We start from the raw sequence: 22,268 nt of genomic DNA, 5'->3' as shown, positions 1-22,268 counted from the left end.
CAGATCAGCTTTTGGTAGATTAAATAGGAAGTCTGTGTGGTATACCACGTCACATTATGATGAGGAAGGAAGCCAGGAGAATTTTGGAACAGAAGAAAGAAAGTTGGTTTTGATTTTCTGACATAAACCCCTACAATAGAGCGTTATGCCATTTCATTTGTCTGGTAAACACTTGTGGTGAAGACCATGGGGAAATGCAAATATGGGAAGTGACATCTGTAAAATCCTGTTTTAAAATCTCAGCACCATCAATACACAGAACTTGCTGTGCTCTCACGCTCAGTGGTACAGTATATGCTGAACTTTCAATGAAAACAGGAAAAAAAACCCAACAACTTTTATTTGCTTTATCTTCAGTATGTGTTTTTGTCTATGTTTTGCTTTTCATTGAATTGCAAAGGCCTGAAGTTACATGTCTGTCTGGGCTTCTGCTGGTGAGTTTTTCTCATACCTACATCTAAAATTATATTATAGTATGCTATTATGGAAAGAGCTTCCAAGTACACACAATATGTAAATGGTTTCAATCCCTCATGGTTTAGAGCCCAAGTTACCTTCAAAGCACTGGACAAACAGGGACAAGGTATGCTAGGATTGTGTCATGACAATGAAGTACAGATACTTCTAGCATGGAATTCAAATAAGCCACTCAAGACTTGTACTAGTTGAATTTTCATTTGACAACTTTTGTTTGTTTGGGGTTTTTTTTGGTATTCCAAGTTCATGCAATAATGAACCTTTAAACTGGGAATCCAAGTCTGATTGGCAAGAGGTCCAGTACAGATACAACCTGGAGGAAATTCCATATCTGAGGAAATGGATTCTTGGTGTGTGTCTAAAGTTGTACAAACTTGTGAGGGATGTGAGGGAGAGAAGAGTAGGCAGGATCATCATGGAGTACATTGCCTCCTTCCAGGGTCACTTTGATCATCCTCACTGCTGTTACACTGCACCTTTAATACCAAATAAGACTATCTCACTTGACAAGAGCAAGCATAGTTTTGCCTGCATGTGACCAGGACTCTTTCTCCAGTAGTAAAGTATTTGTTGTATCGACACTTCAGCTTCACACAAAAAAGCAGAAAAATCCCCAGGGGTTCAGCTACAACCTTTCTTGTGGGATTTGTTCATAAGCTTCCTATACCAATATATCCAAGTATCAGTTAGCTGTAACTTTGCTTACTTAGAGAGCCAATGGTAAATGAAACAGACTGTTATAGTGTATAGTTACAATATGTAGTTATAAGGTATAACTCATTGAAACAAGAGGTCACCCCTGTCAGATACTCAGTATTTGCCAAGCTGAATCAAGTGGGATTTCTAGAACTGAGAGGGTAACTTTGGGATACCTCAAAATGACTAAACAGCTCAAAGAAATCAGAGCCTGTATTTTGCCTCCCACATTTGGCAGGAAAAAAAAAAAAAAAAAAAAAGAGAAAGAAAAAAAAAAACACACACACACAGCCAAACTTCCTTCTCTTTGTAGCACACCTCAAAATACTGATGATTACAATAATCAGAAAGATTGGGAATTATTTCTTTCAGCTGAATAGATGCAAGGCAAAAATTATAGTTTTGTATTCTTTTAAGCCTCAGTGTTTGCTCTCAGGACGTGTCATGTTGTTGCCACTGAAAAGAAGGGTTGCTCTACTGTGATATCCAGAGAGCAGAGGGAGTAGTTCAGCATTAAGATTGCAGCATTTCATACTGTTTATGAAGATGTTTATGCAAATTATTTCCTATTATCAAAAAGTTGCACTATCCAAAAGTCTGTTCCCTTTATAAGTTCACGCTGTTGGAAATATGAAGGGTTCTCTCTTCTCTCGGACAAACAGCCTCTGTAAGGTCCTGCAACCCATAACATAATGACAGACATATTTTGATGATGATTCATAAGTGTTCATTACACACTCTCTACATTATTTGCACTCTGTTCACATCACTATCCTGAGAATTTTATTAGTAATACTGGATAGAAGATTCTAAGCATTAAAATGTTACATAGTGGACATCAGAAGTCCATATGGATCTCTGCTGAATGAGACATGGAAGACTTGTTTGTCTCTTTATGCTTTTTTTTTTTCAATGTGACTTCTGTGAAACTACAAGGCAATGTTTTATATGTAATTGTTCTTCTAGCAACATGTAGGCATTTTGTTCTACGGTTTAGGGTCCTGAAAGCTTTCATTCTGTTCCTCTGAAATCTGTTTGAAATTTCCTTGCCAGGTCTTTGCATGCAAGTAATAACTAATTGATGTGGTTGGGAAGGACCAACACTCCCTTTTATTATGGGGCTGCTTAATGTTCTGCTCTCACACCATAAATTCAGTGAAAATTATTCAAGCTTCTCACAAATGTAATAATAACATTTCATTGTGGCTCTTTAAACTGCATTCTTCAATATTCTGTTTCTACAAAATGGAAAACTATTTAAAAATAACACATGATTCTGGAGAAAAAGTAAATGGCTCACTTCTGAAATAACATGACAGTATTTTAATAAGAAAAGTCTGAAACTCAAACTGCACTGATGCAAAAGGAATCACACCTGTTCCTAATATAAACAGAAGAATTAATAAAATGAAACAGAATATAATTTTAAAAGAATGGCCATGTTTGTTTTCTATTAAAAGCAGACAGTACATCAAGGTTTAAAATATAAATATCAAAATTATTGCACAGTTAGCCAACTAGCTTTGTTTGGCAGCAACATTTTACAACACCACTGAGCAATAATATGCTCTGGCAGATTAAACTCCACAAAACCCATGGTGTGTATCTTTTCTGTTTACATCATAAATCATCCTACAGCAGTAAGATAATTGTTCTGGCGTATGTATAAAACATCATACAGTAATACATGCTTTATAAAAGCTGGGAAGAAGGAAAGAAGAGAGGATGTCTCTTACTGCTTCCCTTACACCTTTGACTCAAACAAATTTAAGCAACAGATATTTACCCTCCCATTTGCAGTCATTTAACAAAGGCAGTTCCAAGTATACATAAAAATACACATATATTAAGAGGATTTGTTATAAATAGCTATTGCTTTTATAGGCAGCTTCAAATATACAATCTTCACCATGTCTTTGCAAAATTAATGTCCCAGTTTAGTCTATAAAAAAATAAGAGTTTATCCACAGGTAAATATCTCTAATTAGAATGTGTCTCTGTGAATGTCCCAAAGACTTTATCCCAGTGGGTGAAGTAAGGAGCATAGTTCGATTTGAATTTCAGATGATGGAGATCATGATGTGGTGCTCCTCCATACAAACCAAAAGGCACAAGTCGGTGAGTTGACCACGGAAGGTCGTATCCTGAATGGTCCTCCACTGACAACCAAATGTTTACAAGGAAGAAAATCATTTCTGTCAAAGGATGGCAATCGAGGAGCACTGGGTTGATAGCAGCAAAAAAACCCAGTGAGAGCAATTCCCATACACTGGAATACTGTGTAGTAAGAGCAAATGTTGACACATGCTTGTGATGGACCTTGTGGAAGGTCTTGTAGAGCCAAGGCACCTTGTGATGAAGCAAATGCCACAGGAAGTACTCAAAATCAAACAGAAACAGGCAAACACCTACTTCCAGCAGGACCTCAGGCAGTTCTGGAGCTATCACTGGTAGATTCATTGGTCTCCAGTACCAGTGGAGAAATGTCACTGGGAAGATCAAAACGACATGGTGATATGCACTTTGAATAATGCAAGGTACCATCATTCCAAGAGTCGGATAGTTCTGTGGCTGGATTTTGTATTTGCTCAAGTTTGGTAGTCTAGTGCTTAAAAAGTCCAGCGCAACATATGGAAGACAGAAAGCCATGTACGCTGTAAAAGAAAACAGCACTGGAAAAAATGGTGACTTGATCAATGGCTCCTTTGCTGTGACAAAGTCCCATAGAGGCTGCAGGAACAACCTGTCCCGCTGTCCATCCATCGCGCAGCTGAGCAGCACTCTGTCTGGCGAGCTGCAGTTCATGCTGATGGCAGTCTGAGAGGTCTGTAAATCCCGCAAGCCTTTATCTTGCTCAAGGGAAAACTCCGCCCATCAGAAATCCTCCTTGCTTAGTCATATGTAGCTTTAAAGAGGAAGTTCCCTGTCCTGTTTTACAGGAGTGGTGTAACGCGTTACAATCTCAGAACAGAATTAGCTGGCCAGGGCAGTCACTGGAGCTCTACAAGAGACTTGCAAAATAGGAAAAATGAGCAGAAATGCAGAACTCTACCACTGGAATTCAGAAAGAAAAAAAAAAAAAGCAAGCAGGAACATTTTTCACTCTACTTTGTGTGCACACTGGAAAAACTGCTGTCTCTTACTAATTTTAAACTGTGTTGTCCTTTGTTATCCTTTTGCCTTTACAAATAAGGAAATACAACCTACCATTGATTCTTTAATGTGACTGCTACCAAAGATGTATGTGTACATAAACCCTAGGTCTCACCTGCAGATATTTGGTGGGTAGTGGATGTGTGCAAACACACATTTTCTTAATTATAGCGTCAGTATACAACAGGCTGAGTAAAAACCTTATGCTTCCAGTCTGAATGTGGTGGCTGTGACTTATCTGTGCCTGCTTTTGAGGTCATGTTCTTCTTAATGCTCCTGTATCTACTTGACATGGCAAAATCCACCTGACTTGACTAGATACAAAACTGAGCCAACAACTTTTGAGGGATATAATATCCCCTGGTTGCTGGGAAGAATATAAAGTAAAATCTTACTATGCTTCCAGGCAGATAATTAGTGACAAATATTGTTGCATTATTGCAATATTCACTACGCATCTCAACAGTTCTTTGAGCAACATGATGTGGAAATAATCCTTTACCCAGGTATCGAACTAATTTATGTAATTAAGATCCACTGGTTAGACCGATGTCCTCTAAAAGATCTTCCTTTGACGACAGGCAAGAGCAGAGCAGACAGAAGCTAGCAAGTTTGAGTCCTAACACTTCTAATTTGATAGAAGCATTTTAGGGGTAAATGATGGAGATTTCGATTTAACCACCAAGACATCACTTCTTTCTGCTTTTAGAAAAAGACAAAGTTTTGAACATTTAGGGAAAACAGAGCTTGCCATCAACTTCCTATGAACTCACCTCTTTTGTAGGTACAGCATTTATTCTAATATTGGAAATGAGCTCAACTTCCTGGATGACTTTATTAGCCTGTTCAGACGGTTTTAGTTCTTTGCTATTCAGAAAAGAAATCTGATGGGGGTAAATGGGAGACAGAATTTCCTTGCTTCTCAATATTTAAAAATTATTTTCTGAACTGCACATGGACTTCTCCTAATACCTAAGCTTGCTTCCAATCTCAACTATTTTCCCTTCAAGAGATTCTGGTCTTAAGGAAGTGCAAATGCTGCCCTCTTCTCAGACTTCAAGGAGTTTACTGAAGCAGTAACATTATCTGTGCTGCTACTCAGGCAATCAGAAGTTATTTGTTAGAGACAAGTATGGGATGACCTTCAGACTCTACCTGTTGCATAGCAATTTTAGAAATAGATTAATATTTTCTGCATCTGTGAGACTGTTCTGTTTAACTCAATTAATTCAAATCATCGAATGTAGTGAAACTAAAAGCCAGTGAGATACACTAATTTAATGGATGAGCATCTATATGCAAGAGCTTCATTTCAGTCTTCAGATTGTATTTTATCCTGACCTCCATTTCACAAAAAGGACATGAAAAATGCATTTGTAACTCAATCACCATTTGAGTCTGAAAGTATTCTTGTGAGAGATTATTTCTGTTGAATTATGTAGTTACCTCCCAGAGGTGATATGTGATTCTCTATTTTGTTAGAATTATGCAGTGACTGAATTTATTCTATAATGTATTCCAAATCTGGCTAAAGGAAGATTGACAGAAATTCCTCAGCTGCCCTAAGGACACTTCTCTGACTAATCCCTACTAGCCATATGAAGTCTCTAGAAGTTTTAGAACCACTGCTGCCTATAAGCTAAAATTTAAAGAATAGGCATTTTGCCTGTAGATTAGATCATTGAAAAAGATTCTCAAATCCCTTAAGTATAAATAGCAGAATTCTGCAGTCTTGTTACCAGTATATCCTGCAACATAAAGCCCAAGTAAGGTGCAAGGCAAGCAGAACTTACCTCAGAGCCGGGTGCTGCCCGGGTCACCAGCACAGCCCATCTGCTGGGGCTCTGGAGGGTGGGCTCTGCCAGCAAGGCTCACCCCAGCTGGGGACTGCACCCTGCTCAGCAAGAGGGTATGCTCAGAAAAAGGAATCCTCATGCATAAGAGAGGGCAAACCCTTAATCTCCAGACACTGAGTTCCAGCTGTTTGGCTTAGCCACCAAAAAGCACTTATCACATATTTCCGCTCCGCTAACTTAGGTTTCTTTGCCAGCACAAGGTAAAATGTGAAGAAAAGACAAAGTACATGCAAATCCTTTCTGTGCTTAATTCAGTAATACAACCTCAGCTCTTTTGCTCAGCTTACATTGCTGCCAAACTTTCCAATGTGTTACAAGACTCTAAACGGGTCTCTCAAAAAATCGAGACTCCTGCTACAGAGTTCAGGTTGAAGGGCACATAGTTTGGAATGAGGCCCTGCAAAGGGTCTTAAATAGATTCCACATGAGCACAAAATGCAAGCACCTACCCGAGGCTGCACTGTTAGGTACAAGCTATAAGGTAAATAGCAAAACACTGAGGGGGTAGGAAAATGGGGAAAAGTTTAGTTGGAGGAAAAACCAGGATCAACATACTGAAACTGATGTCACAGCAGCAAAATTTCTTTTTCCCTCCTCCTCTTCTCCCCCTCTGTATGGTAGGATTACTGTTGTACCAGCGATAGGGCAACATCCCAGTATATGCTGAGCCTTCTGCCGGAGAAAGGGTGCTGGGGAAGAGGGCTGGCCACCAGTTCAGGACAGTAGCAGTGAAACATCATAGTGACCAGAGCAAAGGCAGGCAGAGCCAGTCCCTCCTCTCACTTTAAGATAAATTGTTACCATGCTGGAAAAAAACACCGTGGACCCGAGGTCCTCACCCCCACTCACCTGTCCCGGCCGTTCCCGGTGCTGGCGGCCGCTCCGCGGGGTGCGGGTCCCGCCGAGTCCGCGCTCCCCCCGCACCGGCGCCAGCGGCCTCTCCGCGGGCAACAGCGCCCCCCAGCGGAGAGACCCCGCCAGCTGCTGCTGCCCGCTGCGGCCGCCTCGGCCTCCGCTGCAAGAATGGCGTTGGGAGCCAGCGCTGGCTTCCTGACAGCGCCACAGCTACCGGGAGCATCTCCTAGGCTTTGTTATAGTTTTCAGGGGTGACAAAATACACACCGTTTTGCAGCGGGACAAAGACTTGGTAGACACAGATCTGCCACAGGCCTTGCAGGTGTAACCTTGTGTTTAGGTGTACTGAGTTTGAAACTCAGGGTCTGAATTCAAAGAAAGGACATGAGATTTTACTCCCGTGTGGAATAATTACTGAGAGGGAAAATTATTGAAACTAATTATAAAGAACACACTTATTGAGAATTAAGCTATACCCCGTCTTCAGCTTATAAGGCAGCTGTGCAGAGAGGAGGAAATCTGCTCTGTACGATTTCACCCCACACACCTGGCCTGCATTCTTAATTGGTAGTGCCTGAGGAAACTCAGTGTAGTATAAATGTAAAGATATGGGGTGGGGGAGGCAGATGATTAGATAGATAGATAGATAGATAGATAGATAGATAGATAGATAGATAGATAGATAGATATGATGTCATGACCAGGCCCTGTTACAACAAGAAAAACAAGGTGCAGGTACAATAACCAGCTTGTACAGCTGCTGCCAGTTTCAAAGATAAAGTACAGGTGCTGACAATTACAAAGAATAAATGGTCATTTCCATCCAAAATTGCAGTTACTGAGACAGATATTTGTCTGATGGATGAACTTTGCTCATGATAATCTCATTTTAATACAAAAACGCACCTCCATCTCAAAGGATACCTGCCTCCAGCCTACCTGTAAGCATGTGTAGTGAGGTTTTTGCCTTAAAAATGAAAGTGAGAATTTCTAAACGAATGCATAACAAAGTCATGCATGACTAGAGTCACTCAAGCTCCACCTAAATGTACAAAATAGTATAAAATTCCATAACAATAGAGGAAGGGTGGCGGGGAGTGATCATCACTGAGAAGTAAACGGAAGAACATACGAGGACTTTTGGGACCAGTCAACGGGCTGAACCCATCTTCCCTGCCCTCAGGAGGACGCTCTTGCATAAGATTTGTGCATTTAGTTATACCAGATTTTCCCCATAACGCTTAGACTTCGAGCTTGTGTTTTGTAGTCACATTAATAGCACTACATAGTTATCTCAGAATTTTTATATATATGGTACCAATGCTTATTTCTTGCAAATAACATCTTGTTTCAACTGAAGTGCACTTTTGCAACTGAAGTGCGTTTTTGCAGACAGTGTATTTATCAATGGCATCTAAAAGAACTTGCACCTGTTGCTTTAATAAACCTCATTGTTTGTGGATCTAGTAGTGAGAATTTCTCATTGAATGCGCCCAGACCTATAGTATATATTATGCTATTTGTGTATCTGTGCAGCACGTATATTATACTATTCATGAATCTATGCAGCGCAAAGATTCAAGGATCACGACTGGCCTGCACTATTCATGAAATTAACTGTATGAAATAATGTTAATGTGCCCTGACATATAGTGTATATTATACTATTCATGTATCTGTGCATCAGACTGGCCATTGAGCACAATTAGACTTACAGTGCTGACTTTAGGTTATTTGACCTAGCCACCTTGCACAGGGCTTAATTTCTGCTAAATTAATTATCTTAATGCAACACCCACATCCCAGGTAAGCGGCTTCAACCCTGAGCCCATGGTATGCTGAGTACTTGAGGATGAAGAACATGCATTCCTCTTCAGTTTTCATGAAAAACTTTAGCCTGAACACAAAAAACTTCTCTTAACAGAACTAATATATTTTCTTAATCAAAATGTTTTCATACCATCACCCCACCTCCACAGCCAAGCTGCACTGAAAACCTCTCTAGCCAGCACAGAGGAAAAAAAAAAAAAAAAAAGCACTTAATCAAAAGTCTTTTTAATGAATTCATAACAATGGCTGCAGATGGAAAGCCGACAGCAAATTAAATTTTTAATTCTCAAGCTTCACTTTATAAGGATCAGTATTCAAGACAATAACCATCAGGAAAAGACCGTAAAATTCTTTCATTCAGAAATTGCAATTCAGTAGTGAGAAATTTATTTGCATCTTCTACAACTACACACATACATCATTTCTGGAGGAGTCAGAATGCAATACAGACACTTTTCAGCTCAGTATCCTCAGAAAATAAGACTTAGACAATTACAGGTGTGGCTACTGTCCATCCAACATTCATGATTTTTTATTTCATTGATGATTTCAGTGATTTTGTTCCTATAAAGTTATTTGAAAGCAAGCTACTGAAGAGGCCACTGTTAGCATTCTCATGATGGGCAATGCTACAGCAGGAATCTGTATTTTATAAGACATCAAAGAAATGGAAAAGACATTATAAATTCTACAATTGTAGGAAAATCTTCCACCAAGAACCACATTTTATTATAGAGCAGGAAACCTATTCAACCTCCGAGGTCTCTCTCATATATCTTACAGACTAAAACCATTTATAACTTTTCTTAATATTAAAGTACCATATTTCCTTTTTTTTTTTTTTAATTTGCACAGCACATTCACCATAAAGAGTAATTTACAGAAAACTGGTTTATTTTGCTACTGATCTGACAAAACTGTTTCTTTTACAGGGTCCAAGGGAGTAGTAGCTCTGTTTTACCAGCACTTCCTGTGCTGAGGCACTTGTATGTTGGTTGAATTGATGTGTAAATTTTTGTCAGTGTTATCACTAGTTTCAGAATCACTAAACAGTGAAAAAATGCTCTGCACTGAGCTAGTATATCATTCAATACATACCAATGAGCAGTTACACATACACTGTACCATCCTTAGGCATTCTGCATGAGCTGAACAGTGTGAATATACTTGTGGATGACTATAAAGAAACCCTTTTCAAGTTCCAGGCACAACATGTGCACAAAATCATGTGCCTTTATGTCTCTGTAAGCCCTCATAACCCCAACTGTGTTGTACATCTCTAAGACAAAGCCCTGGATCATGCATTCACTTCAGATGCACACAGGTCTGTGAGTCTTGCAATCCATCAGCTGAATGGGGACTACTTTCTCCTGGCTTTCCAGCACAGTTTGATCACATCACTAAAGGCTGAGACTAAGTTAGCAGGTGTCTGATGCACTCTGTTACACTAAGACACCTGTGTATTATCCAAGCTGATATTCAACCAACCTTCAACATCATATATAAACACCCATAAGAAAATGAAGTCTGTAGAACAAGCACTAATTAAGATCTGCTTTGAAAAACAGATCATGCATCACTCCTCGTTCTTATTACACCAGCCTTCTTGCTCTTCTCAAGTGATGATTCAGGGGAAAAATCCACATTAATTAAGTCACTCAAGCTATAGAATTAACACTTTGGCTCTTCCCTCACCAGTAGTATACTGGTGGAGTTTATTTTATAGCGGTCAGTGCAAGGAAAACAAAACACAAGTATGTTACATCATTCTGCTTGAAAGCCATTATCTATTGGTATTTCTTTTAACCATTTCTCTACTTCCAGGAATCTGCAAGGACAAATAATGATCCTTATCCATAGCCGGTAGGTGAAACATGAAAGGCTTCAGGAACACCATTAAATCAAGAAAAATGCAGCAATGATTCTCTCAAAACAGGAGATTTCAGCTGACAGTGGTGATCTTCTCTGGCTTCATGGCGGTTCTTCCAGGCAATATTGAGAAAGAAAGTCACCCAATGTAGCTAGTTTGTGTGCGATGGCTAAAATAATAACGCAGAAAGAGTCACCAAGTGCTTTTTAAGGTACCAGCACCCAATGGGTCACTGCAGTATGGGGAGTACTTCTGAAAGGTCGTCAGAAATGGCAACGTACTGAGAAATGGCACTGTTGTATCCACAGTGAAATACTTACGGTTTTAATAATCAAGCACCTCAGGTGCTCAGTGGACTAATGTGTCTTTCAGACACATCACTAAATCTATATGCACATGATATACTCCTTTTGCACAAAGTCACACTGCTGTTTTTCGAGTACCATGCCACTGTGTGCAAATCAGCGAGATACAATGAGGATTTCTGCGGGAGAGAGAAATAATACTGAAAAAAAACCAAACCACATATGAGTCCAATTCAGTAGTCATTGATGGCATTTTTAAAATGCATCATAAATAAGCAATGTAAGATTATTGCCAGAAAAGCATATGAATTCCAGGTGAATTAATACTGTGAAATACCATGCCAGTTCAGAGATACTTCCCCATCATGTTAATTATTTCATTATACAAGCGGTAAGGTGCATCAATGCCGTAGATGAAATCCAAATGTTCCCATTCAGGAATGTTTTTGTGGTAAACCAAGTCTGTGATCTGAGTGAGCAGCATCGCAGCGTCCTTTGTGTCTGCCAGCCAGTCATGTCCACCAGTCCACACCGCGGTCGGCACAGTCATGTCCTTTATTTTGTAGAAAGGGGGAGTAGACTGAGGAGAGGGAAAGGGAAAACAAAGGCATTAGAAAGAACAAGTCTTCATTGTGATACTGCACCACAATGTAACATACGGCCAAACGCAAGAAGAATGTGTCAGGTTCACATTTTTTTCTTCCTCTCTTGGGCAGCCAGAGATGGAATTGGAGTCCTGACTCAACAGAAACTGTAACTCCAACAGTCTGCAATATTACAGCATACCTAGCAGGAAAGATGTGGCTTGAGGAGTTTACAAGACATTACCATAGCAGAAGTCTCAGAGAATGCATCCCATTCATGTTGTGTCTAACCCGAATGCTAACAGTGATTGCTACTCTGGAAGTATGATGCTGCAATCTGTCCCAGTCACTAAAGTGACAAGGGGCAAAATATTTTTTACTATCACATGCAGCAATTTGGAAAAAAACTTGTGTTGAGATTAAACAGGCTGAAGTAAGCAATACACAAGAATTGACAGTCTATGCCTTACAGTGAGAAGTGCAGTGGGACCTCATGACCCAAGCAGGCAGGACCACTCTGAAGAAATGTTGTGCCAGCACAACTTCATATCAAAGTGGGGGCTACATACCAACTTAGGACAAACTCAGGGCAGTGTAGTCCTGTTTGGGGTTTTCTGGTGTTGTTTGTCTAGTTTGGGTTTTTTTGTTTTCTTCTTGTTTGGTTGATTGGTTGGTTTGCTCAAAGCATCCAGAGAGGTGCCCAAGGACTTTTTTCTGACACTTAAGAACTGTAACACATCCATAAAAGATGTCTACCTGGTTGTAGTGAGCCATATTTGCAGCCTCGCTTCCCCAGTCATAAGCTTGGAATTCTCCAGTCTTCAAAGCCTAGAAATAAATATTCACACATACAAAGAAGAACTGCAACCTTTCTAATGCTGGAATAAAAAAGTAGTGTTCATCTGGAGAACTTAAAAAGGCAAATGACAGAGGAAACAGATTTCACACTCTTTCATAGCAACAGTAGGAAAGATTGAGGAAAACACATTAGTGTACCCAAAGCCAGGATGTGGGAGCTCCGTGCTTACTTCTGAAATATCTACCCTGCTCTCTAAATGTATATGAACACATCAGGGAGCTCTCTTAGAAAGTCCACTCTATAGGGTTTACCATCTAATATTTTTCAGAAACAGAAGTTTATGTAATAGCCATCTGGAAAAAAAAAATCACAATTTTTTTTCTGAGCCAACACATGAGCAGCTCTGTACAGCACAACACATCGCTGCTGAGTGGGTGACCAAGTCCAGTTACAAGATCACAAGTAGCACTGACCACTGCTTCCATGGCAAATGTCTTCTTGTATTTATCAGCCTGCTAAGCAAGCTTCAGGCACAAGAGCATCACAAGCATGAAATTGTGCACTGAGTTGAAATCTGAAATACACTAATAATATAGAAAATGAAGCCAAACAGAATATAACAGAACAGAAAGTCCACTGCTTTTCACAATTCAGGAATTTCACTTGGGCTATGCTGTATATATTTTGGCATTTCATTCCATTTAAATATCAGGCACATCATTATTTTACAAACAAACTAGAGACAATGGACATTTTAGATGCTGGAAGCTCTACCTGGCTCCAGTGGATCATGTTTTGCACAGACGTCCCCGCAGGACAGTGTGTTGAATATACATCTACTCGGCTCTGCAACAAGAGAATTCATATGCTGTACCCCTCACAGTGCAACAGTGCAATCATTATTGCTTCTTGAACAATTAACAGAAAATTTTCCATTCCTATTAAAACTGCTATAAACGAAAGTGAACTAGAGGCATATATACAGATGAGGTAAGAGGTTCAAATGTTTGGGGGATTACCTACAATTAACTGCAGAACTTTAAAGCTGAACTTTAAATCCGATAATGATATACCTTAAGCATATATATATACAGAGTATCTTTTAATAAGTACTAGTATAGTAAGAATTGTGAGCACGTTGTCTAAATACTGATGGGCCTCCAGAGAAACCTTGCATTACTCTACATCTAAACTAGTAGCTGTCAGTCCAAGGAGATTCAGAACTTCACACACTGAATCCAGAAGTACAAGACAGCCAGGGAATCTTAAATCCTGGCAGAATACCAAACCAAACCAACCAAACAAAAACAAACAAACAAACAACAAGCAAAAACCAACCAACCAAAGACCAACATTAAACACATGATATCTGTATGTGCTAGACAAGAAAACATACAAAACCCTGCACTTTCACCTTGATATAAAACACAAGAAAATGTACATTTTTGCATGCAGAATGGTGAAAAAATACGTCATGCTAATTCTATCTCACTCCCATCTAAAAATCCTCAGCCTTCATCCAGCTGTGGGTAAACTGATACCAGCTTCTACTGATTTCAGGGAGTTAGAAACACTTTAAGATGCATTATGAAAAAGGCAGTGTCATGCCAGTTGCTGTTAACTAGCTTTTAGATAACAAAACAAGTCCTAACAGCAAGTCCTTTGCAACTAGAACCACAGATAAAGTCATCAGCAGGGCTACAAACTGGTCCCACAGAAAACGGTTGCACACATCCACCAAGAGGACACAACACTTCAGTTCTCTTGAAAAAGCCTGAAAATTGTATCGTTATTCCTCACTTCCTAGCAAAAGGATCTAAACATTTGCACTGTCATATTCACTTCTCTTACCCATTTCCCCAGCAGATCCACAACAATGTATTTTAGCTTTCCAGTAACAGTTTAACAGGTTAATTCTGTCCATCTAAGACGGGCAACTACATCTATACCAACGAAAGACATTTATTCAAACTCAGCATGATGAAGAAGGCATTAGTTTTTTTCTAATTACATGTAAAGGACACTCAGTACAGGGATACACAGCCAATACTGTGTTAGAATTCACAATAACTCAGCTATTACAAGTTAGCAAACCATACCATATTCAAGTTTCTCTCGTTAAAACCACACAGAAGAAAGAATAAGTTGCCGCAAAGATCATCAAGTATTCTGTGGGTGCAAACATGGGTAGCAAGCCAGTGGAGCACAAAGTTCTGAGGGAGGAATTGTTTATTTCCAAATATTTTCTACAAAATAAGAAACACACAGAACAAACATGTGATTGCATAGAATGACCTCAGTTTATTTTCTATACTGCAGCATTGTTGAGGTCATTATTTCAATTTGCACTGGCAGTAGGTGTGTCCTATGAAAGTGATTTATCTCTTTATGAACCTTGTTTCCAGTTCAATGGGAAGGTCATGGTTTGTGCTTCTGCTACAAATGATGCAGTTCATTACCCCCACAAAAAGTACGTGGGAACTGCGACCATCTTAAAGATGATGTCCTCTTCAGACAAAGTTATTTACACAAGGAACAGGAGATCACATCTGTTTGTATCACTTTAATATATCTGCCTCTGGAGCAAATAATTAATAATGCATGGACACACATTAAATCTACACAAGGTACGTTAGAGAAGGTTTTACCTCACAGAGCACAGTGCTCTGCATGATGGAAAGAATGGTTAAAGACTGATTAAAGTGGTTAAAGATGGTTCACAGTATCTACCATCAGGCACTTTGTGCAGCCTGCCAGTCTGCATACATTCCCTTCGATGTTAAGGGGGAAAAGTAAACTCCTCCAGAGGATGATTCACGGCATCCAAATAAAGCCGCTGCTCTTAATCACCCTCTGAAGGATCCTCTTCTAATACTAAATGGTTAATCGTGAAACAAATCTGTTAATGTTCATGAAAGTTCAAATTCTTCTAAAACAGAACTATTTAATTAATCATGTGATTTCTGTAGCATGAATTCTAGAAACATGTACATGGAAAACATAATATTATTCCACTCATTAAGTTGTAATTATAAAATATTAGTTTAAACTGATGCCTGGAAAACTGTCTATTTAGACAACAGTAAAGCCAGAGAAGTCACTGCTTACTTCATAGTATTATCATGAAAAAACTGGCTGTTCTCTTCTAAAACATTAATCTCACCACAGCTCTTAACATTCCTTGCTATGCTGTTTTCAGCTAGAAACATGGGGACATCTCATCTGGCTTAAAACCTCTACAGTCAAATACAAACCTTGAATGCCAGGTCTGGAAACACTCTCAATTTTGCCAGAGGGCTAGTGGCAAACTTGACTGTAGCTACTGGTGCCAAGGCAAAGAACATTTTGATTTTCTTAGCCAGCTGTGGCAAAGTTGAAAAAGCAATGAAAGCTGTAAATAAGATGAGAATCGTTAACAAACCTCAGAGACACAAGTAAGATGAGAGGGTTACCTGGCAGTGATTCTATAAAATCTAGGATGTTAAGTGTGCACAAGTATTTTCACATTAATAGATTGATTGCTGTATTTTTTATCCATTTACATATTTTAGATGAATCTAATTTCTATAGAAGTCAAATGAGGCAAATCAGAAGGATTTGTTTTCTTCTGAAAAACAAGTTTGTCCTAAGTGACCCAATACTCCTCCAGCTCTTTCTAACAGCAGCTCTAAAAGCATCTGAGCCAGGCCTTACATATAATAAAATATTCAGGAAGTGGGAATCTTTATCAGCTATAGCATAGTTCATCATTTGTTTTAACAGAAGCTCTACTGGTGGCTGCCTGTGACTTCAATTTGTTGTTTCAACTGCTTCCCATTCACCGTAAACACAGAAAAGTTACGTCTTTCCTTTTTAATGTTGATGAATATTCCAGGAAGCAGCTAACAACCAGAAGCAGTAGATTTCAAAAATATTTCCTCATTAAATCATGCATGTGGAACCGGATATAATTTCAAACACAACATATTCTAACAAATGCGCCTGTTCACATACCCATTGTGGTGCCCTGTGAATGGCCAACGTAAAATACTTGTTGCTGACCCGTCTTCTTCAAAATAAAGTCCACGGAGGCTGGAATGTCATACTTAGCCATTTCATCAAAGCTACAAAGCAAAGATAAAAAGTCAGTTCTGTAAGTGAAGTGGAACAGCAGCATGGAACAGCTGCACAGAGCTTTACTGCACTGCAGATCAGTTTTCTGGATATAAAGAAAAGCTTCCTTTGGATGAAGCAGAACTCTCTGCTGATGGAGTCTTCCCAGCAAGCACCAGTGAAAGCAACTACTGTTCTACTGACCACATATGGACGCTGTCTCAGGACTCAATAGTGACCACAAAGCTCTCCTTCATTGCCCCTACATACATGACAGCACATGCAGACAGAAAGAAATATCTTGTACATTCACAACATGATTGAACTGACATGATGGGCAAAGAAAGGACAATGAGTCTGCTCACAAACAGCAAGTCAAGGATACCTGAAACCCCAGAATTCTTCTTGCTTCACTGTGAAGTGTGTATGTTTCCTGGACCAAGTGTTCCCTCTGCTGTTGCCCAGCCACACATCATAGCCAGCATCTGCCAGCATAAAGCCAAGGCTGTTGTATTCAAAGTTTGCGATCCAATTGCTGGCATCTGCAAGCAAACCATGCTGTAGAAACACAGCAGGCCTTGGATCTGAAAAACAGAGTATTTATCATAGTTTCCGGTTCATCTGGAATTGAATGCCTAAGAATACTTCAGTAGTTAAAAGAACAACAGTCAAAATCCAGGTGGAATTTAAGAAGCCTCTCTCCTGAGTTCTCTGTCTTGAAAAGGGAAATGACACCTTTAGGTGGAATACGGATTTTAAAAAATGGAAGATTCCTGCTTCTACACAAAGAAATAAATTAACATATAATCCTATAGGAGGAATATGACCTTCAGAAAAGCCAGATGCCCGTCTCTGAATCTCACAGTAGCACAGGTGTTTTGGTTTCTTGATTTTTTTTTCTGCTTTAATACCTGAAATCTGATAACATGGTAACTTTAGCCTCAATGCCAGAATTGACACATCATTCTACTGCAATACTAATTCATGCAGTACTTCCTCCATTAATAATGTAAACTTGGATCTTTCAGCAGAACAGTCATATCACAACTGTTCCAGTCGCCTACACCCTCTGTTCCAGGTCATGTCCATAAATGTTTACTGTGAGTTCCACAATCCAAATTACCAATATCCCTCCCTCCTGCCATTGCTGTGATGAGGAAGCTTTTCAGTGCCTGCTTTTCCCGTTTTGTGGCGCACTGTCCCTGCAACCAGAGCAAATCTCCAGCAGTGCCAGACTGGCGCTGGAGACAGGGCAGCTCAACACAACTGTTAACTCTGCTGCAGTAATACCCCATTGCCTTATGAACAGTGTGAAGCATTTTCAAGCCTAATATCAAATTTGTTTTCAGTAATGTTCACTTTGATACCTTCTTGCCCTTTACTAAATTCAGATCCGCCAACTTCTGATGTTTTTGAAGAACAGGCTCTTGTCAAACTGCTACTTGCATGTTTCATAACATAGCAAGGGGAAAACTGTTTAACTGCTTTAATGCTTTCATTCTGTTCTCCTACTAGCCTCCAATTTCTGACAGTTCCTTTTTCACTTTACAAAGCAGCCACCAGATCTGCATATGAAACGCACAACCATATGACAAACTGACCGGGACCACAATAACTTTGTATCACCTCTGATCCTAAAAACTCCAGATGGGGAACAGGAAAGGTAGGTCCTTAAACCACCCTTTCTGCTATAGAACATTTTGTTCTCTTCACTGCATCCCCAAGAAGGTGAAGAGAAATTAATTTCCATGCCATTCTTACCCATGCTATGCAGTTGGTTAAGGTTTTTAGTTAACAATATAATTTAAAAAAAAAAATGTTATGCTTTTACGTTCTCTGGACATTTTCCTTTCCCCTTTTTTTTAGCTGAAAAATTGTAGGTTTGTTCCAAAACATCATATGATACATAATTCCAAGGGATCCCATTCACATTATGTAGATATTGCAAAAGAAGAATCATGGTATATATCTGCTAAGTCAGCCATAACACATCAATCTTTCTCAGAAAATATACCAAGTCTATAAAAATTTACTATCAACATGAACTTTGAAATCTTCTTCTAGAAGACCACACTTCGAGGGTGTGGGAAGGGGAACGTGGAGAATTCCCACAGATCAGTAAACTTCTGTTTGTCTGTTTCATTGATGAAGAATTCTGCATCGATGAAGGCAGCCTGCCTTTTTCCTGTGGACTTCTCTGAAATTCCAAAGTTCAAAGCCACCTGCCAGGTTGGACTGGCCTCCTCCATGCACTAACCTTTACACACACACCTACTGAAACACAGTGGACAGGGCAGCCATCCTAACTCCTATCAAACCTACAAGGAATGTCAGGAAGACTGTTGCTCGGCCTTTGACAGAGGAGATGTATTTTCCACAGGTCTTGTTCACTCCCAGGGCTATAGAATAACCATCAATTTCTTTTTGCAAACTCCATGCTTTTACCTCTCATCCCAGTTTTTTTCAGTCCAAAGGGTTCTGAGGCAGTCCTTAGAAGATGTGCATTTTCTATGCAAACAGGCAGCTGTTGTATGCAAGAGACTGCAGGATCTTTGATACAGGGTGGCAAGACTGATACCAAAATCAGCCATTGCTGTACAAATACACTGTTAGTTCCATAGGCAGCGTATGAGCATAGCAAGTCAAAGGCTACGTGTCCTCCTCTTCTACACACATTTGACTCATTTTATAAACATTCTATTATTCAGTCTTTGCCAAAACCTCTGCCCATATCACTCCGTTAAGTTTCAGCTTACATTCCCCCTACCATACTCGCCTGTACACTCCCTGCATCTCATCCATGCTTTTATACCAACTTTCACAGTGATTCTTACAGCCTTTAACAGTCCCCCATCAAATCATATTCATGAAACCACTTAGTCTGGGCTGACTTTTGTCAACTACTTGCTACATGTCTTAATTTGCAACGTATTTTAAATGTATTATACTCATTCCGAAGGGATGTTATGTTATTACATCATTTTACCTATTTAAGCAAACATGAAAAACATGACACCCCAATAGTGTGCCGTATTGGTCTGACTGGTACCTCACTGCAAAGAAGCTTCAGTGAGGTTAAAATTTGGAAAAAAAAATTATCATTTTATGCAAAAATCAGGCAGTAATTATTTTGTGAACATGTGAGTGGGAACTCTCGTGGTTCAGTTATATTTCACTAAAAGAGGCATGTGAACCGTACCTAATTCTGAAAAAGCTCAGGCATTTTTAACAAACTTATTTGATATAAAAAAGCATTTTTTCAAATGGGGTTCAAAATAACCCCATGATATGACAATCAATCTCTTCTAAAGAGACTTCATTACCTAAAAAACCTCAACAAACCTCAACCCTTATTCCCCACTGCCTACAAAATCCAGCTCCCTCAGTCTCTCAAAAAAGTCAAAGAACAACGAAAGGCTTGTACTAATGTCACAGACAGGCAATGCCAGGAAAATAGAGCTTTCTAACTCCCTTTCCCTTCCTTTACTCAAGTCACTCTACACATGTGCCTAAGCTTTTTTGGCCATAGCATTCACTGATAAAACATTCTACTGCGTAAGTCATATAGTCTTTAATCTTTTTTTCTGGATTCTTAGAGAAGCAAAGGTTTAGAAATCAGACAGAGCTTTTTCGTGACTTCCTATTTTTCCAAGCAGATGTAAAACTTACCTTTGCTGCTCTCACGGCCTTTTCTTCCATACGGAATTCTGTTAATGGAAAGGATATAACCATCTTCTGTTGTCACTTCATACTCTTCACTAGGGTATCCCCGGAAGGTAATAATTTGACTCTGAAGAAGGAAAAGAAACCGCCTTGGAGTCCAACTGCCAGCCTCCTCAGTTCATTAACATGTGAAAAGTTCTCTGGGTTCCTTCCAAAGACTGTGATGTGAAATTAAAGATGTATTAGGAACATGTCAGACCAGCTGCCTACTCGATGCAGACAGGTTTTCTTATCAGACTTAGCCCAGTATGGAGTCAGGAACTTGCCAGAGCACAAACCTTATCCCCAAATTTCAGAGGACTGTCCCACCTGTCCCCACCTTGTTAGTCTTATTAGTTATATGCTGCTTACAGTGAGAAAGGAGACTGAAGTGTTGCAAAGGAGAATATGATAACAGGGAAATCACCAAGACATGGATTTAGCAGACAAAAAATTGAAACTGTCTGTTCCCAAGGAAAGCAGTACGTTCCAGTAACACACAGGTGAGCACAGCAAAAAGCCGCTGGCACCACAATGGTGAATACGAGAGGCAGGGAAGAGTTAATGTCTCCTGAAGTGAAAGGCTTCTATAAAAAACATTTCAGATTTATATCTGCACTTTATGCTTAATGTCACACAGAGGGCACAATCACGTTTAGGCAACGTGCTGAAATGAGCCACAAACACAGCAGCTTTAAAATACTCAGGTTGCTAATACTGGTTATTAACAACAAATCTTTTCTGGAGTTGGTTATTGCAGCAGCAGCAGAAGAAAGTTAAGAGAGTAAATGCCACACAGGAAGAAAAGCAGCTACAGATGAGGACACAGGGGAATCGTGCCAGCAGGACAGGTATGCTGCATAAACACACACTCCAATAGCTCTTATGAAAATGTCCTGATTCTAGCAAAAGCCACAGATCTGTTTCACGAAATGTGTGAGAGAAAGATCAGCCACAGGTTACATGGGACCGAGAAGGACCTGGCAGGTGGAGAGCAAGGCGACGTGCGAGCAGAGGGTGTGAGCAGCAGCCGCAGGCTGAGCGTTGAGCGCTGCCCGAAGCCTCCGCGCTCCCACCGCGGCTGCGGAGGCCGGGAGGCGCCGGGCTTGGGCCCGTAGAGCCGTAACGGGGCCGCCCGCCGCCCAGACCCCGCTCCGCTCCTCGGTCCGTGACAGCCCCGCGGTCACAGCCGGTGACAGCCCCGGGCGCTTCTCCCTCACCGACGCACCCCGCCTGCCACTCACGATGTTCATGTTCGTTTCGGGGTCCACATTTCTCCTGTCGGTGGCGAGAGCGCCTGAACCGGCGATGCTCTGCAGCAGGAAAGCGGCGATCACAAGGCCCCGCATGCTGGCCCTGCGGGAAGGAGCCGGAGGCCGCGGCGAAGCAGAACCCGGCGCTGGGGCTGCAGCGAGCGGGCCCCGCCGGGGCTTATGTGCCGCCTCCGCCGAGCGCGGCGACCGGCACGGGACCGCGTGACAGGGGTGGCCGCCCGGGTGACAGGGCGAGGAAGGGGGCGGCGATTAAGATTACATTGCAGTAAATTGCCTTTGCCAGTTCCCCGGATGAATTATAGTTTTTTATTCCTGCAATAGAAGGGTTGCGGTTCTTCTTTGAATGTGTAAATATTTATTTCTCGACTACAAAGACTAGAGAACTCCAAGCTTATGACTGGGGAAGGGAGGCTGCAAATATGGCTCACTACAACTACGTAGACAACTTTTATGGATGTGTTACAAATCTTAAGTGTCACAAAAAAAAAAAAAAAAAAGTCCTTGGGCACTTCTCTTAGTCCTAAGTCGGTATGGAGCCCATGCTTGCATACCAAGTTGTGCTGGCACAGTGTTTCTTGAGAGTGTTACTGCCTGCCTGAATCATGAGATCCCATTGCACTTCTCACTGTAAGGCATAGACTTACATAGCTTACACAGATTGCTTACTTCAACCTCTTTAATCTCCACATACTTCTCTCTAAATTGCTCTGTGTGACAATAAAATATTTTGCCCTTTGTCACTTCAGAGACTGGGACAGATTGCAGTATCATACTT

The 22,268-nt window shown here is 40.4% G+C and overlaps 2 protein-coding genes across 3 annotated transcripts; both read right to left on the bottom strand.

Annotated features, from left to right (window-relative positions):
* Positions 1-2,593: 2,593 nt before the first annotated feature.
* On the bottom strand, positions 2,594-7,114 carry CH25H (cholesterol 25-hydroxylase). Its single transcript, XM_065843887.2, has 2 exons — positions 7,032-7,114; positions 2,594-4,184 (listed from the first exon to the last, which is right to left on the bottom strand). Exon 2 carries the CDS (start codon positions 3,976-3,978, stop codon positions 3,154-3,156), a length of 825 nt encoding a protein of 274 aa, XP_065699959.1. The 5' UTR covers positions 3,979-4,184; positions 7,032-7,114; the 3' UTR covers positions 2,594-3,153.
* Positions 7,115-9,076: 1,962 nt separating this feature from the next.
* LOC136104467 (putative lysosomal acid lipase/cholesteryl ester hydrolase) lies at positions 9,077-21,706 on the bottom strand. 2 transcript variants are annotated; one of them, XM_065843459.2, is made up of 9 exons: positions 21,464-21,705; positions 20,187-20,307; positions 16,903-17,101; positions 16,419-16,528; positions 15,680-15,816; positions 14,525-14,671; positions 13,200-13,271; positions 12,383-12,454; positions 9,077-11,622 (listed from the first exon to the last, which is right to left on the bottom strand). In XM_065843459.2, the coding sequence occupies exons 1-9, from the start codon at positions 21,566-21,568 to the stop codon at positions 11,389-11,391; spliced, it is 1,197 nt and encodes a 398-aa protein (XP_065699531.1). In that variant the 5' UTR covers positions 21,569-21,705; the 3' UTR covers positions 9,077-11,388. The 2 variants fall into 2 exon arrangements, with proteins under 2 accessions (XP_065699531.1, XP_071668039.1); XM_071811938.1 differs by lacking the exons at positions 12,383-12,454; positions 13,200-13,271 and having other exon boundaries at positions 21,464-21,706.
* Between the last annotated feature and the right edge of the window lie 562 nt (positions 21,707-22,268).

The sequence above is a fragment of the Patagioenas fasciata genome, chromosome 8 (genome assembly GCF_037038585.1).
Source record: "Patagioenas fasciata isolate bPatFas1 chromosome 8, bPatFas1.hap1, whole genome shotgun sequence".
In the NCBI taxonomy this organism is placed as follows: domain Eukaryota; kingdom Metazoa; phylum Chordata; class Aves; order Columbiformes; family Columbidae; genus Patagioenas; species Patagioenas fasciata.
This window is presented reverse-complemented; position numbering and strand designations above follow the sequence as displayed.